Here is a 17,342-nt window from a genome sequence, read left to right as displayed (position 1 = left end):
TGAAACTTGGTTCCCTGAATCATTACGAGATTGAATATTTCTATTGCGGTAGCAAGGTGGCAATCTGCTATTTTCGAAGCCTCTATATTAAATCTAGACAAGAAGTCTTGCAGTGTTTTGCCCTTCTATTTCCTTATAGTAAAAACGCTAGCAATACTCTTATTTTGCTTCTTATTACCTCAATACTGCGCCAGGAACATAGTGCATGGAGTTTCGTAATCTGGAATAAACTTGTGCGGCCTATTCCTAAACCACTCCAGCGCAGCCCCAGTTAGACTGGTAGGGAAGACTTTTCACATCTATGGGTCATTGTGATTATCCAGAGCCATCTTTTGCGCGTAGTGATCTAAGTACCAGGAAGGATCTCCTGTACCATCAAACTGGGTAAAAGATGGCATAATGAATTTCTTGGGTCTCTCGACTAGCTACACATTGTCAGTGAATGGAGTCTTCACGAGTGAGTTCTTATGTTCCCTAGCCATCTTTGCAGGCATCTGAACTCTCAAGAGTCTCTTCTCGTCAAAGGCCTTCTTTACTCCTACACCATCTGGAACACCATTAGACCATACCGTGAGTTTACGGCTGGATTCGGCCTATTCATCCTACGTGCGATGAGGGAGATTGTCCGAAACTACCGCCTCGAATCTGGCCCTCTGGACTTGCTGAACTTCTGTGGGCCGAACTTCAGTAATCCAAGCCCCATTGACCTGGGGCTCGTTTGATTGAGAGGGGGCGCAGCTCTGTCAACTAGTGGTGGCTGAACTTCATTGGGCCGAACCCTATTGCCCTGGGGTTCGTTTTGGTTGGGAAGAGGTGCAGCTCTGTCAACTGGCGGTGGCTGTGGTGCCAGCTGTGCCATAGCCTTTTGAAGGGTGTCGTTCTGCTGTTGAAGCAATGCAATCTGGGCTACGCTGGCTTCATTCGCCTGACGAAGCGCTTCGAACTGGTGCAAGAACTCTTCTCGCATCTTTTGCATCAACTTCATTTGTTGATCTGCCGCTATTGATTCTCCGTTTGACATTCCGTACCATGGAAACAAAAACAACTTAAAACAAAAAGTGGGAGTATCTTTCTATACGGTTCCCACAGACGGCGCCAAAGTGTAGGTGTAAAATTTCGCTTAACCAATAATGATTGAGAAAAATAAAACAGCTCACTCAAAAAGCAATAAAAATAAATAAGAACAGTGTAAAGAGAAGCTTAGAATTGCTTGATCCTTTTATTGGAGGTTTACGCCTCTATTTATAAGAAATACAGTGGTGGAATTTTGGTAAGATTCGCATGACTTGTCCTCCAATTCATTCCATATATAATTTTCTTTACATCTATAATCCTTTCCTTTCTACAATTCTTTCTATGTTGAATTTTCCTTGTATAGAACTTGCTCTCTTTTGTGATTCCTTGGCCTAGCAGGACATGACTTCCCTTTATCAAGGTTGGGCCGAACGTCGGTTGGTCCTGATGATTCGGCTGATGGGCTTGGATCTTGTTATTGGTACGACAGGCTGTCACTGCCTGGACTTAGAAGCTGGGCCAAGTGGTTCTGGTCTGCGATCGATGTGGAAGTCGAGGCCTTGTCTGGGTTTGCTCTAGACTGGGCTGATCCGATTTGGGCTTGGTGCTGATTGGGCTATTGTGGTATCTGAATCAATTTTGTGATGTGATGACATGGATGATGATTATTAGAAGGGGGGATTTTTTCCCTCCACACGGGTCCATTACATTCATGCATTATTTTATTGTGCATTTTATTTGAATGTATGATTTTATGTGGTGGTGAATTAGTTATTGCATATATATATATAAGTTAAGTTAATAAAGATTTTTATATAATAAAAAAAAGGTTGTGGAACCCGCATGAATAATACACATTATCAAATGGCCTAAGGGCCATCACAGACCCTCATTTTCTTTCTTCTTCCCATCAGTATACTCTCTCCCTCTCTGTTATTTATTTTTTTTCTTTTTCTTACACAACCTCAAGCTTAAATCTAGGTTGTGTTGTTGGAAATTTGGTAGAACCTTGTGAAGCAAAGTTGTAGAGCTTGTCAAGGCCGTCAATTTGATAGGAGCCAAGCACCATTTGGCCAAGCTTTAGGATTCTGAAATTAGGGTTTTAAATTGGGGATTTTGGGGCTTTTCTTCAATTTGGAGGTAGGGGTCTCTAATACGTGATTTCTTATGCTTTTGTAAGTTATTTCCCTGTAATTTGTTGATTTGCATGCTTAATTAGTTTGACTTCTTGCAAATTGTTTAAATGTTGTATATGAAAAATGTGGCTATGTGTTAGTTGGTATATTGTGTATAAGCATGCCCATGTGAAATAGAATTTATGCTTTGTATGCTTACTATGTGACATCCATGTTGAATGAAAGTATGAATTACATATTTTAGAAATTTATTTTGGAAAGCATATGTGAAAATTCTATTGTTAAATTGATGATTAGAAGCATGAAGTATTCATACATCCATTAGGAAAGAAAAAAGGAAAAGTGTTTTGAAAGAAATGAAATTGTTTTAGGAAAAATGGGTTTTTAAAAAATGTTTGTGAAAACCTGGACGCCTAGGAGGCGCTTATAAACTACAAGAATTAAGGATATTGGTGACAGTCCTTTAGGGACAATATAAAAACCGTCCCTAATAATACCCTCTTTGGTGACGGTCCTAACCATTCTGTCCCTAAAAGCCCAAAAAAAAATAAACGCGCCTTCCAATTTGATGGCGGCAATACTTAGCGCCATTTTTTAGTGAAATTATAAATTTTTTTAATAAAAAAATTTAAAATAGCCTTTTGGGACGGTAACTTTACCATCCCAAAAGGCTATTTAAGTAAAATTATAATTTTTTTAATAAAAAATTATCAAAATAGGCTTTTGGGACGGTAAAGTTACCGTCCTTAATTAACTACCCTATCAAAATGATATAGTTTTTGTCAATTAAGTATATATTTGTATATGTATTTTCTTATTCGATGTGCTCTATGTCTGAAGACTGTTTCTTGCCCTAGCTCGGTCTTCTCCTTCTCCTTCCATCCTCTTTCTCAAACTGGTTTGTTCTTCCCCGACTGATCTCTTTCTTTTCAATTAAGTATATATCTGTATATGTAATCCATGAGGGATCACTCCGCTAAATTTCTTATTCGATGCGCTTTGTGCCTGAAGACTGTTTCTTGCCCTAGCTCGATCTTCTCCTTCCGTCCTCTCTCTCAAACTAGTTTGGTCTTCCCCAATCGATCTTTTTTTTTTTTTTTTTCAATTGAAGTCGTAGCCCTAGATTTTCTCTTTCTCAAGGTGGGTATCAACATGGAGGTCTTGAAGAGCCCCCCAACAACAGAAGCCAAAAATGATCTTTCCTGAATTCCTTTGCTCTCCTATCGACGAGTCCTCTAACACTCTCAGCCGTCTTCAACATCAATCCCACCGCCGGTAATTTTCATTCCTCAATTACCTTGTTTCCCAATTAATTAACCCTAACTGCTTATACATTCACTATATACACACATATACACATATAATTAACATGAATGCTTCAGACGCACAAAACTTGAGTGTTAGCTTTTTGTAGGTTTTGTTGATTGATCTTAGTAGTATATAATTTGTAGTTTATTGGCTTCTTCTTCGTCTAATTGGGTGAACATCTAATTCAATTCAATTAAGAGGCAGCAAAGTCAGTCCATCAACAGGTCCGTCATCTTCTCACAAACCCTACTTTTTCATTTTTGAATATTCTTCTTATGGCTCTGGAAATATTCTAAGTTTGCATTAACCTAAATGATACTAATGGGTTTTAACCTCTTTTTTTTGGGGAAAAAAAAAATCATAACAAACTAAATTTAGTATTATTATAAATTATTGGCCTAATTAGTTGTATCCATCTTCTTTTGGAACTAAATTTTTAAAAAGTTTTGTTGGGCAAGAAAACAGAAGGGCAATGGTTTTTTTTTTGAAGTAATTGTTAATTTGTTATAGAATGCAACACTTGTGTATTGTGTAATTAAGAAAATCTCTAATCACCAAAATTATTGATCCACTTGAGTAGCCAAAAATGTTGTCAATTTAATGGATTTGTAAATTTTGTACTAGCTCAAAATGTTTAGTTGAACACGTAAAGTGACAGTCCTTTATATTTTTGGAATATCCCATTCATTTGTCTTTGTTGATTGGACTGATAGTTTGGAATGTTTTCTATGAATTGCTTGTTTGTTTCGTGCCGTAGATCTTCTCTACAAGGACTACCAGATTGACCAGAAGTTCAGTGTCACTATTTACTCTTCTACTAGTGTTGTAAGTGTTATTTATTTTTGATATTTTTTTTTTTTCCATTGCTTTTTAGATCTTTATATTTGCTTAATTATTTGCTTGGTGAGGCTAAAGTTATCTCTCTATTTATTATTTTGTGTGTGTGGTGTTATTTGTAGATTATTTTTATATTTCACTCATTGTGTTTTGTTCAAAAATCAAAAGAAATCAGTTCAATAGATTCGATACTTATACCCTCTCTGATCTTTGATCCACTTTCAACTTTTGGTCTATATGATTAAGGCATTATGGACTTAAAACATGTGTGTGTGTGTGTGTGTGCGTGCGCTATGTGGTTTTATACATTGCATATAATGAACAATTTCTAAAAGGAATCTGCATTCTTGTCACTTTTGATGCCATTTTGTGTAATATATCGTTGTGGTTTACTTATTTGTGTCCTCCCACTAAGAAGTACCCAAGTTGCACAAATCATAAAGACATTGGATAGATGAGATATATTATAGTTGGAAAGAATAATCAAAACTACATATGGATTTAAATATATGTGTGTGTATATATATATGTGTGTGTGTGTGTGTGTGTGTGTGTGGAGATGGATGAAGCAAAGGGACCCATTGGCATTATAAGTGTGTATAGATGATAAACAGATTTTGATTGGAGAGAGCCCCCTAAGATTTCTCAATGGGAGTGAACACATGCTAACAACTACACAATATATAAACTTATAGGTTGGAATCATAAAGACAAGCATGGATCAGGCCCCTTCCCTTTTCTACCTTTAAATATAAACAAGAAATATAAGCTAAGTATCAACTTAGCTACCCTTTTTTTTTTTGTCGAATAGATGGGAAGATTACACAGCTAGAGCTGTCCAGGGCCACCACTTTTTACACACACAAACACACTCACTAAGGGAAGCTAAGTTGATACTTAGCTTATATTTCTTGTTTATATTTAAAGGTAGAAAAGGGAAGGGGCCTGATGCATGCTTGTCTTTATGATTCCAACCTACAAGTTTATATATTGTGTAGTTGTTAGCATGTGTTCACTCATTATCATGTTTAGCATATATATATGCTCCTGCAACATTGACAAAAGATGTATCACGTTTCTGAAAAACCACTGTTTAGGCACATACCATCCTTTTAACAAGTTTTAAAAATCCATAAAAACATATTAAGGTGACTTCTGCTTAAACTGTAATTTCTAGATATTATTTTTTCCATTTTAGCAATCTCTTACCAAATATTTGTGAAAGATTATATTAAAATCTTATTTTTCCTAAAGTTTATCCAGGAACCATTCTTCCTAAAGCTGATTCAGAGAGAGTGTACAGCTCATAAAGATATGTTAGAAGGTATGCATCACACACTACCTCATATAAATTATAGCATTTGATTGTTAACATCTCCATAAGAAGAGTAAAAAAAATCTTGGCATTCATCAACAAAAGGCCATTAATAAACAAAGACATTGAAATTAAAATCAAACACACAAGAAGAAAGATAATGTAACTGACATAAAAATTATGAACATAAATAACAAAAGAAAGTAATTGTAACAAATAGAAAAACGATTTTTTTTTTTTACCAAAACCAAAACACAACATAACTCTATTCTTGCAGAGAAAAAAGTAAAAAAGAAAACCTCAAAAAGAACAGACTTTTACCCATAATTGTATACCTATAATGGGCAGGATTTATCAGCAAAAGGAGATTTAAGAAACAAAGAAGAAGAAAGTAAAATCAAAGATAATGTTACTGACATAAAAATTCTAAATAAAAAAATGTTCTGAATAAAAAAATGAAGTAATTGTAACCAATACAAAGACTAAAAAAAGTTTCATTATTAACTAAACTCTGAATTCTGAATTTTTATAAAAATAAAAAACCAACGAAAAAAAAAAGAGAGGAAAAAAAGCAATTAAAAAGAACTAATTTTTACCCTTAAATTGTATACACAATCGCCTCGATTCATCAACAAAAGAATAAACAAAGAAAAAGAAATTAAAATCAAACACGCACAACAAAAGTAATAATAATAATAATGTAACCAAAGAAAAATTCTGAATAAAAGTTTAAAATGAAGTAATTGTAACAAATAGAAAAAGTAAGTAACCAAAAAAAAAAAACAATTAGAAAACTAAAAACGTTTCATTCTAAACTCAAAATTCTGAACTTTCACTAGAACTCTATTCTTCATTTTAACTTCGATATCTGGGTAACATGCATATATATGGGTATCTTTTTTTCTTTCCATCAAGGTTCTATGCCTTGTATTGGTGTATCATTTTTTATTAATAATGATGTGAAGGGTATTTGAATTGGTTGACATCTGGGTATCATTAGTATTGATTGGTGGCATACTGGTGTGTGAATTCACCATTTTTCTTGTAATATGACTTCAAATTGCATGTCTGTTACTCCAATAAGAGCATAAACACAGTCCTTTCTTTTGTTGGAAAAACCATGTCTGGATCAGGTCAAACCACTGGTTTTCACAAGCCTAGATTAGTTGTCAAGAAGGTCTTGGCCAAGCCTCAAAGTGAAGGCCATGGTGCTGTTGTTAGGAAAAGCATTGGAAGGTACTCTGATTTTCTTCATTTTTTTTTCATCAATTCTTTGGATATTATGTCATTTGGGTATTGAAATTTTTCTGGGTTTTCTCAATTTTGATTCATGAACACTTATTATTTGAACAATTTGTCTTATGGGTATGAATTGTTTTGTGTGTTTTATGCATTTTGATCCAATAGTTCTTGTTGCTTAGGTGTTTTAGTTTTGTCATGTTTATATTGATTGCTTATAGGTAATTGATGGGGATTTGACTTTTCAGGTCAGAATTGAAGTATTTGGATCCTTTTCTCATGTTGGATGAGTTTGCAGGTCAAATTTGATGATCACCTATTTAATCATGGCACTCTTGATATCCATTCTAATGTAATATGACCATACTGTCCTTGATCATACAGTGTCACCTCCTGCTGGATTTCCTGATCACCCACACAGAGGTTTAATAAAATCCTCATTTTTTTTTTTTCTATGTTTTTTATTTAACTCATTTTCTTGGATCCTGAATTGCATGCTAATTTTGCAGGTTTTGAGACTGTAACATATATGTTGCAGGTACTCTTTTTTTTTTTTTAGCTACAATCTGTTTGAAAATTTACTTGTGAGAAAGTTGAATTGTTAGATACTGAACGTGGGTTTTAATGTTAACTCTTAGACACGACTAATTTGGTTTTTTAAATAAAGATGGAAGCAAAAGTCATTTCAAGAGAAATTGCTGTTTATGTTGATTGAAGGACTTCGACAGTTGAATATTGTGGTCTGGAATAGCGATACTATCTATTACGAACGACTCCATTGGTAGTGAGTATTGCAATCTTTTAATTTTTTTGATTTCTCAATCTCTGCACTCGGTTTTATCTAAAATCTGGTGATCTCTCTGGTGTTTTATTTAATTCTAGGGTTCATTACAAAAATCCTTTCTCAAGGCTACAATGACTGCCCTGGCCACTTCAGACTCAAACTGGCTGGTATAATCTTCTTGATTGAAGATCATTACTTCATGATTAGCTCAGGTTTGGTGAATTCTAAAATGTAGTAATAAATTTGGACAATAATGTTAGTTAAGCTTAAGGTTAAATTTATAGACAATGCTTTTTTTTATAATCAAATAAAATTTTTGATAGTGGTTCTTATCACATATGACAAGTTTCAGGAAGTTGCAATAGAAGGCTTTTACTGTTGGGAATAGGCACGTTAACTTTGAGTCTATACCCTGCAAATTCCCTTTTTTCTGAAGGTATAATGGTTTGCAGTAAAATTTGAAGAAAATTCTTAATGGCCACTTCAAGAATAACATGAGATTTTCACTGTCAAATGTCTTTGTGGAACTTGGATCATAGATCAAATAGTAGTGATTAATATAGTATATACTTTGTTTTTTTTGGTTTGAAGATATAGTTTTATATGGTAAAATTGTCTTATATGTAGAGCATGACCATATTCCATAAAGTGGTTATTTTATTCACTTCACTAACTCTATGTTGTTTATGAACATTTCTTCCTTTTTTAGAATATTTTGTTCTTCAATTGAATTGTATGTAGAATTTGATTGAATAATACATCTTAATTTCACTACAACTCTAATTATTTTGACAGTTCTTAGCATTTTCGAGTTGCACCAGGGTACATGACTTTATGGCAATATGGCTATAGGTTTTTCAGAATAGGACATTAGAGAGGGGCACTGCATTCAGTTCCTTACCCATTCTTTCTTTAAAGCTTTAGCATTAATTAAGTTTAGTACACATGCAACAGTGAGAATAGTGTTACAAGAGTGTAAGTTGCCTACTTTCTGTGATGATTTTAGTTACTTACATACTTGTTATGTACCTTATTACTTAGCGATAGTGCTGATTCATGGTTTTCATTGTATAATGGTGTGATAACAAAGTTTCCCTTTCTACACACAGTGATCTTGGAAATGCAAATTTATCTGGTCAACTGGTTCAGCAGCTTGGTCAGCTTTTGAATTTACAGTACTTGTGCTGAACATAAAAAGAGTAGTGAGCAAAATGGTTAAGTTCCAATCCAATGAACCATTACATCACCATTAACTATTGTCTTATTTATATTTTATCTTCATCAATTTGATTATAGGTAATATACTAGCTAGTGGTATTGTTCAGTTTTTATTTGTTCGCTTTTTCAAATTGTAGATGTTTAAAATGGGGACATACCTTTCAGGAAGGTGCATTTCAACGTTGGTTGATATATGAAAGAAAACTAGGATTGGGTTTTTCATTTTTTTTCTCACTTTCCTAATTTCTCTCACTTCTCTTGGATTCAAACATATAGGAGATGCATGGAAGATGCTACTTGGAACGGCTGGAGCAATGATGCCTGACTATGAGGATGTTGAAACCATTTGATGTTAAAGCTGCTACTATTTGGAACGGCTGGAGCAATGATGCCTGACTATGAGGATGTCGAAACCATTTGATGTTAAAACTGCTAGCGAATATTTTGTAGTTTTTGTTAGGTTAAATTGGAGATTTTATAGTTTCATTATGAAATTAAGAGCTTGAAGTTTTTAAAGATTTTATAGCGCTATTGTGATAATTCTTTTTCTGAACTTGATATTGGTATAGAACATATTAATTGTGTTCTTTTTATTCAGAATTTGTCCCATTTGATTCAGCAAAGTTGCATGCACAATCTCCCTTTTCTTTTCTTCATACCTTGGACTTGCAACATAAAATGTTTTAATCATACAAATCAAACCGAGCCCAAAATAAAAACATAATAATAAAAATAAAAAATCAAATGAGTATTAGGGACAGTTTTTAGCTGTCGCAAATTTAAAAATAAATAAAAAAAATTATGTATTAGGGACGGTATTTATTGTCCCTAATACTATATGTATTAGGGATAGTCACCAAAACTGTCCCTATTGTATAAATGATTAGTGACGGTTTCTACCGTCCCTAATACCATTTAGGGATAGTATTATTTGGGATAATAGGTACTGTCCCTAAAGGTCGAGTTTTTTGGGGACGGTCATTTTTTACCGTCCCTAAAGATCTTTTGGCACGCAACAATTAGGGACAGATGATTTTGATCATTAGGGACGGTCTTGGGTTTTTAGGGACACATTTGACTGTCCCTAAAAACCAAATTTCTTGTAGTGCGCGCTAGTGGTCCGTGGTGTTAATGTGATCTAGAGGGGCTAAAGAGAGACTCTAATATGGTTGAGCTACCTAGGCCCAAATGACGCAATGAAAGTGCCATGTGGTCGAGGAAAGCTAGCCAACCCTTCCCTCGTGGCGCCATAGAGGTGTTATGGGCCGGATTGCATTAACGCTTTGGAACGGCAACATGGAATTGTTTCAAAAAATGGGGGAGCGACATTGACATGACATTGCATTTCATTAGCATATTTGGTGTATTTGTGATTGGATGATATTTATTTACATGCTTGTTGTGGTGTTATTGATGTGTATTCCCTATGACATGATCCCGCTTATGTTTTACCTATTCTTTGCATGGATTCATGGGGTCATAAGAAGTGTGTCTTAGACAATTTCTACTAAGCGTTTAGCTCACCCCATTATCTTAACATATATGTTTCAGGTTTGGGAAAAGAAGTGGCGGACGACAATCCACCACAAATCTAGATTGGATCGAGATTATCATTTTGTGGTCTTTTGTGTAGAAACATGAATCATATTCTCTTATAATGACCAAGTGTAGCTTGTATAGTGTTGTAGTAGTGGATGTTATAGAAACAAGTGTAATTTTAACTATTTTGTGAAACTTTAGTTTAATTAGTATAGTATTGTAAGTTATGGACTTTTAAATTTTAGCTATATTTCATGGACTGTAACTTGATGTAATTAAAGTGCGTTGTTTGGATGAGATGGAGAAACGGGAACTTTTTATATGTATGTAATCATTTTAGGAATGTGGTATAAAATTTGTATTGTGTGTTGGGACAGGATAGATTAGTTTTAAGGCCAAATAAGGCCATTGTATTTTTATGTATTTTAACAAGTTGTAGAGAGGCTTTTTCTACAGAGGTCATGCCGAAATTTTATATATTTTATTATTATTATTATTTTGGTATCTTTTACACTTGTGAGGTTTAGAAAGAAGTTTAGAAAGACGCTTGTTGAAGCACTTAGATTTCTTGGACTCTCATCTCCTACATGGTGCGACCGAGCGTATGCACAAAATAATGCACAACACTTTAGGTTTAGAAATAATGTCAAGTGGGCACCATATTTTAAAATTTATAAAACCACTAAACACTTATACTATAGAGTATGAAGTGAGCAGGGATCGTCCCAAGAGATCTAAATAATTATAGGTTTTCCAGAATTAAATTCTACTTTAATGCTTATGTGATTGCCAAAAGGGTTTTGTTTGTGATTAAAACTAATTTTAAACTAAATGATTGCAATAAAGAAATAGAGTTTAAGAGATTGGAAAGAGGCTTAGGGTGTAGGATTCACCACTAAGCACATTCCCTAACTCACTCACTTTCAACTAATTGGGGAAATAATACTATGTAATCTATATGTGGCTAACAAGTGCAATGAAAAGTGTAAACCATCAATTTCAAGCATGAATCAACTACCTAATGACAATTAAACTAAGTGTAGTGCAATTCACCCATTCAAAGCATGATTTATCAATCCAAGTTACAAATTTAACACACATTAATCTAGAAGATAATGCAATTGTGACAAAAAGTATGGAATTCAAACATAAGTATGGATGGTCTACTTACCTAATAATTGAATTGCAATTAAATTAATTAAACTTAAATTAAACTAATTAAACATGAATTTAAAACTAATTAGACAACAAATTAACCTAAACATGTAGTACCATCCATCAAATGGAAGCATTTTTCATCAATTTGAAACACAATTACAACTAAGCAATACCATGCATAGCCATCACAAGAATCAATTAACAAAGAATTCATGTGTAAAATTTGTTTATCAATCAACCACACATAAGATAATATGAGATTAATACAGATAATCAATTGGAAGAATTTAATTTATAATATTCAAGACTATACACTAATTACATAAATTAATCCCCAAAAAGTATGAAAAGAGAGAGAGAATAGGTTACATGCTTAGGGTTTATCCAACCCTAAGTAAAAGAATCAGCCACTCATGGTTGATGGAGTCGAAGACAGGACAATCCCCATCATCTGCTTCATCTTCTCTGAACCTTTCTTCCAAACCCTAGCCTGTTCTTGCTTTTTCTCTTTTTTCGCGTGTTTTTCCAGAGAGAAAATACGATACTACGATACAGAAAAAAAATAATAAAATAAAACTTAATTTTATTTCTCTAATAATCTTTACCTAAATAAAAACTAAAACTAACCCTAATCTAATGGCTCACTGGGCCTTAAGTAACAATCTCATTAAAGCCCAACAGTTCCCAAAATGAGCCCAAAAATTAAATAAAAACTGTAATGTTGCTAAGTCTTGGGGGATCGATCCCCCACCCTGGGGATCGATCCCCCCAGAGTTGAAAATTTCCTTTAAGCCCTATTTAGCTCCATTTTAGCCCCGAACTCATTAGTTTGCTTCTTCATCTTTGGGAACATCATCAAAAGCCTGAGATTGACCGCTTTTGAAGAATAAACACACTATACGAGCAATGGGTTGCGACCTCCTTTTTGCCATTTTCTGAGCTTTTTCTGAATATCTTTGCTTGACTCTAAAAAGGCTTAATTGGACCGTTCTTAGCTCATTTTAACTTTATTGCCCTGAAATACACATAAACATAAATTAGGATTAAAACATAAAATTAAGATAGATGCAAAGACTGAAATACCTTAGCTTAAGTGCTGAAATGTGCAATATTTAAGCACTTATCACTACACCTACAAATTGAAGAATTTGTTTTCAAGATTAATTCTTTAAATTTATCACCCTATGAAGATCAATAAATTTTTAGTCAAGCATGGTAATTAATATTGTTTTGTAAAGCAATAAGATCACTGAGAAGGAATGTAATTATTAGAAAATAGTAAGATGTTTTATCGGTGTAAGCAACTTCATGCTTGCCCTTCTATTTATTATTTTCTTTTAATGCACACTTGCATGATATATTTTGACAAATGTGGAGGAAAATAAAAACTTAGGCTAAAAATGAAAATGAATTTAGCTGGGAAGAATGGTGGGAAATAAAAGAATTGGTCACAAGGTAGGAAATAAAAGCCGCTAGGAACAATTCTCCATTTTTGTAATTTTTTGGTCCCACACGTTCACATCTGAATTCACCTTTCTTTTTCTTTCTTTGTTTTGAGTCCCGGCCCAACTCTTATACAAGTTGAATAATATATTTATTGGGCTTTCATGTCTATTTATGAAATTGCCCCCAGTTTAACTTCAACGATATAGTTATTAAACCCTCGCGTCTTTTCTTAATATGTTCCCACCTTTATCTGTTTCTGAATAGACAAAACTCTCCCTATCTTCACCTAAAGTTTTATATTTTTTTTAATCGGTATAAAATTTGTATTGTGTGTTGGAACAGGATAGATTAGTTTTAAGGCCAAATGAGGCCATTGCAATTTTATATATTTTAACAAGTTATAGAGGGATTTTTTCTGCGGAGGTCATACCGAAATTTTATATATTTTATTATTATTATTATTTTGGTATCTTTTACACTTGTGAGGTTTAGAAAGAAATTTACAAAGACGCTTGTTGAAGCACTTAGATTTCTTGGACACTCATCTCCTACACCTACAAATTGAAGAATTTGTTTTCAAGATTAATTCTTTAAATTTATCACCCTGTGAAGATCAATAAATATTTAGTCATGCATGGTAATTAATATTGTTTTGTAAAGCAATAAGATCACTGAGAAGGAATGTAATTATTAGAAAATAGTAAGATGTTTTATCGGTGTAAGCAACTTCATGCTTGCTCTTCTATTTATTATTTTCTTTTAATGCACACTTGCATGATATATTTTGACAAATGTGGAGGAAAATAAAAACTTAGGTTAAAAATGAAAATGAATTTAGCTGAGAAGAATGGTGGGAAATAAAAGAATTGGTCACAAGGTAGGAAATAAAAGACGCTAGGAACAATTCTCCATTTTTGTAATTTTTTGGTCCCACACGTTCACATCTGAATTGTTTTTGAGTCCCGGCCCAACTCTTATACAAGTTGAATAATATATTTATTGGGCTTTCATATCTATTTATGAAATTGCCCCCAGTTTAACTTCAACGATATAGTTATTAAACCCTCGCGTCTTTTCTTAATATGTTCCCACCTTTATCTGTTTCTAAATAGACAAAACTCTCCCCATCTTCACCTAAAGTTTTATATGTTTTTTAAATCGGGCCCCGGTTCATCTCTTTCCTAAATGGGTCCTTTGATGATGTCGTGGCCTCTAACATGGGTACATACAGTCATTTTAGATATACATTATCTTAATAATATGTCAATTTTTACGGGTCCCAAACATTTTTAATAAATAAAAATGATTCAATATTCTTTTTTTTTTGAAAGGTACGTGTTCAAAGAGCTGTATTCAATCAACCATGACAGCCAAACACAGAGGGTTATGGGACAACGTAACAAAAATGTGTATATATATATAAAAAGTAAAAATAATAACAACAACAACACACAAAAAATAAAAATAATAAAAATAATAATAATAATAATAATAAAATAAAATTGAGCCAAAGACATAACAGTCCCTATTTGTACCGCAACAAATAAGACTCAACCAAACATAAGCATTCCGACAAGGCAAGCAATGCTGATGAGATTAGCTAAGTATCCAACCATCTCTGTTACTATAATATGTTATGGTGAGGTTGTGAGCCTAAATCACGAGTTTGGTTTATGTTGTCACTTTGCAAATCCCAATCTAAGGGTCGAGTTCTTTGGCCAGTTTGGTGGGTCCAGGAGATAGTGTCCATAGGAATTTTTTTTTTTCAAGAGACAATTTATTTTGGTCACGAATGAACTGTGATCGATTGCATCTATGTTAATTTCAACCTCAGTAGTGTTATTCGCGATCGAAATTCGATTGATCGCAGCTGTGTTAACTTCGAACACAATAAATAAAGTAAGACTCGACTGAAACATGAGAGTTCATGTATCAATTATCACTAAACCAAACTTGGAGAGTTCAAATTCCACAAACTTGAGAGGTACATACAGTTTTGAGTACCAACAGTTGCTTCCACATTCCAACCTTCAGTCTCGAATTCATAATCAGCAAAATTTTTATTTGGCCGCTCATTCAGCCTCCAAGATACATCTTCATCATCGGTGAAAACCGATTTCCATCAAAATTTCCATCAACTTTTATGATCTTGCCTTCAATCTCAAGTTGGGTTCTTACTCAGCTTGAGTTTGAGGGGCTGTTAGTTTACAAGTTTATCCATTTACTTACCATCTAAATTTCTTGCATACTAAAAATTATTATATATAATTACACCTATTATATTAATATTTATAGGTTACTTATTAATTACTTACGTACTTCCAAACCTTTACTAATACGGAGTATATATAAACTTAATTGACATCAATACAGTATAATATTAGCTAGTTTCCTCAATTTCTGAACTTGGGACATCATTTTGGTACGCATGTAGTAAGGAAGGATGAACTGTTGAAACGAAAACAGTTTCTTTACATATTGGATGAAGTGGATACGTCCCTACCAATTGAATTGCATTTTGCCCATATTTGGTTTAAAGCAATTAATGAAAGTGATGTTTTGCTACCATAAAATCAAGAGCTATGTGAATTCAATTAATTGTCTGTCTAGAAAACTACAGAGCAAGCAATAAAATTGACCAGAAAACGGACGAGGATATACCAGGAAAATGTTATTTTATAAAAAAAAAAATAAAAAAAAAAAAGTAAGTTCTACTGAAATGACCGAGCCATAGTCGATAAAGAGGGAAAAACGAGAGGAATAAAGTGCGGCCCACACATTAGTCTGCAGGGGGTTGTAGAAACCTGAAATTTAACGTGTTAAATTTCAAGGCCTATTTAATTTAGGATAATTTATATTCTTAAGTTTTGTGGCCTAAAAAAATCTCCGTTCCAAACTAATTAAACAATTAATTTCCTAAATTCACATTTCCACGTGTATCTTAATCTCTTAGTTATGTTTTGTCATATTTTTATATTATGTTTAAATATTTTTTATTTTATTTTTCCTTGAATTTTTTAAATATATTTTGTTTGGACAGAGTGTGGGCCATAAAATCCGGCTCCACAAAGAGATTCTTATTTTATTTATTATTATTTTTTTTTTTCAAACCACAGAGATTCAAATGAGCTAAAACCGGACTGGAGATGGTCTAGGTTTGAGCTACACGCACCTAAGCTGCAAGTGAGGCTTTTGCTCTTCATCTTCAACCTTTTGTTTGCACAGCCTGATTCAAGCTCCAAATTAAGCATCCAAATCACGTCAAGTATATTTTTAGCAACGATTAATTTTATTATTTATTTATTTTTATATAGAATAAAAAAAATCCACCAAACAATCAACCTATATATCATTCTTCTTGTTTAGAAACTCATCTGACCTTATTAAAAATAAAAATAAAAAATCTCATCTGTAATAGTTTTTCGGATAACACCCTTTCCCTCGTTTAGTTGTTAAAAATGAAAATTTTGAGTTAAAAAAAAAAAAAAATGGTTCAAAATTAAGTTACATGCCTAAAATGTAATATGAAATATTTCTACCCATTCCTTCCTATTCGAGTCCCAAAATTTTTCGACCCTTCCATATATGTTTTGTTCAAGAGCAATTTTAGCCCACTAAAAGGAACAATAAAAGCCCTGGTTCTACTTATAGAGTTTTTCTTTTTCTTTTTTTTCACGGTCTGTATTGTGCATCTTGTTTGGGCCGGGAACATTTTAAAAAAAATTACAATATACATGGGGCATTCCCGGCCCAAACAAGAGGTGTCGTGGAGTTGTACCTCCTTCATCGTAATTAACTCCTCTTGCTTGATTAATAAACTCCTCTTGCTTGCTATATATATATGTGTATATATATATATTGGTAAAAGAATGACAATAATATACTATGTGAGGAGTATATGACTCTCTGTCATCCATTTTCTGATGGAAAATAAACCGCAAGAGGTAGTTTGCACAATAGTATAGAGGTTATTTGTCATCAATTATACAGTGGTCACCAAAAATGACAATATTTCAATAGTAAGGGAAGTTGATCACATAATTATAAATATGTTATAAATTATAATATAACTAAACATTATTTCAGATCTAGGTTTAGATAATAGGTGTTTGTGTCAGTAGAATAATTAAAAACTATGTTAAAAGAATATTTTGAAAACTTTATTTTAAAACACGTTCAACAGTTCTCTGCATAGATATGTTCATCATGGACCATGTCACTGCTGGTGAATGGTGCAAGGATCCAAAACTGGCAAAAGCCAGTAACCCCGTCACTGACACACAAGCACCGGGACACAACGCTACCAGCATCTCAATTTTCCCTGCACCATGGGGCATCAACCCAAAAT

The 17,342-nt window shown here is 33.4% G+C and overlaps 1 protein-coding gene across 13 annotated transcripts; it reads left to right on the top strand.

The window, feature by feature from the left end:
- The first annotated feature begins 2,865 nt into the window (after window positions 1–2,865).
- LOC132312258 (pirin-like protein) lies at window positions 2,866–9,596 on the top strand. Of its 13 annotated transcripts, none has more exons than XR_009483240.1 (9): window positions 2,868–3,425; window positions 3,602–3,682; window positions 4,216–4,283; window positions 5,550–7,272; window positions 7,359–7,387; window positions 7,517–7,633; window positions 7,732–7,845; window positions 7,986–8,069; window positions 9,128–9,596. XR_009483240.1 is itself a non-coding variant. In XM_059810555.1 (8 exons), exons 3-7 carry the CDS (start codon window positions 6,731–6,733, stop codon window positions 7,562–7,564), a joined length of 282 nt encoding a protein of 93 aa, XP_059666538.1. In that variant the 5' UTR covers window positions 2,866–3,425; window positions 4,216–4,283; window positions 5,550–6,730; the 3' UTR covers window positions 7,565–7,633; window positions 7,732–9,596. The 13 variants fall into 13 exon arrangements, 1 of the variants encoding a protein (XP_059666538.1); XR_009483238.1 differs by having other exon boundaries at window positions 2,874–3,425; window positions 5,550–5,619; window positions 7,098–7,147; window positions 7,234–7,272; window positions 7,732–9,596; XM_059810555.1 differs by lacking the exon at window positions 3,602–3,682 and having other exon boundaries at window positions 2,866–3,425; window positions 5,550–6,846; window positions 7,098–7,147; window positions 7,234–7,272; window positions 7,732–9,596.
- The last annotated feature ends 7,746 nt before the right edge of the window (window positions 9,597–17,342 follow it).

This window comes from Cornus florida, unplaced genomic scaffold (genome assembly GCF_030987335.1).
Source record: "Cornus florida cultivar Cherokee Brave unplaced genomic scaffold, ASM3098733v1 CherokeeBrave_3.0.0_Hap2_Chr01, whole genome shotgun sequence".
NCBI lineage: Eukaryota > Viridiplantae > Streptophyta > Magnoliopsida > Cornales > Cornaceae > Cornus > Cornus florida.
The sequence above is the reverse complement of the archived record's forward strand: the minus strand, read 5'-3'. Positions and strand labels throughout refer to the sequence as shown.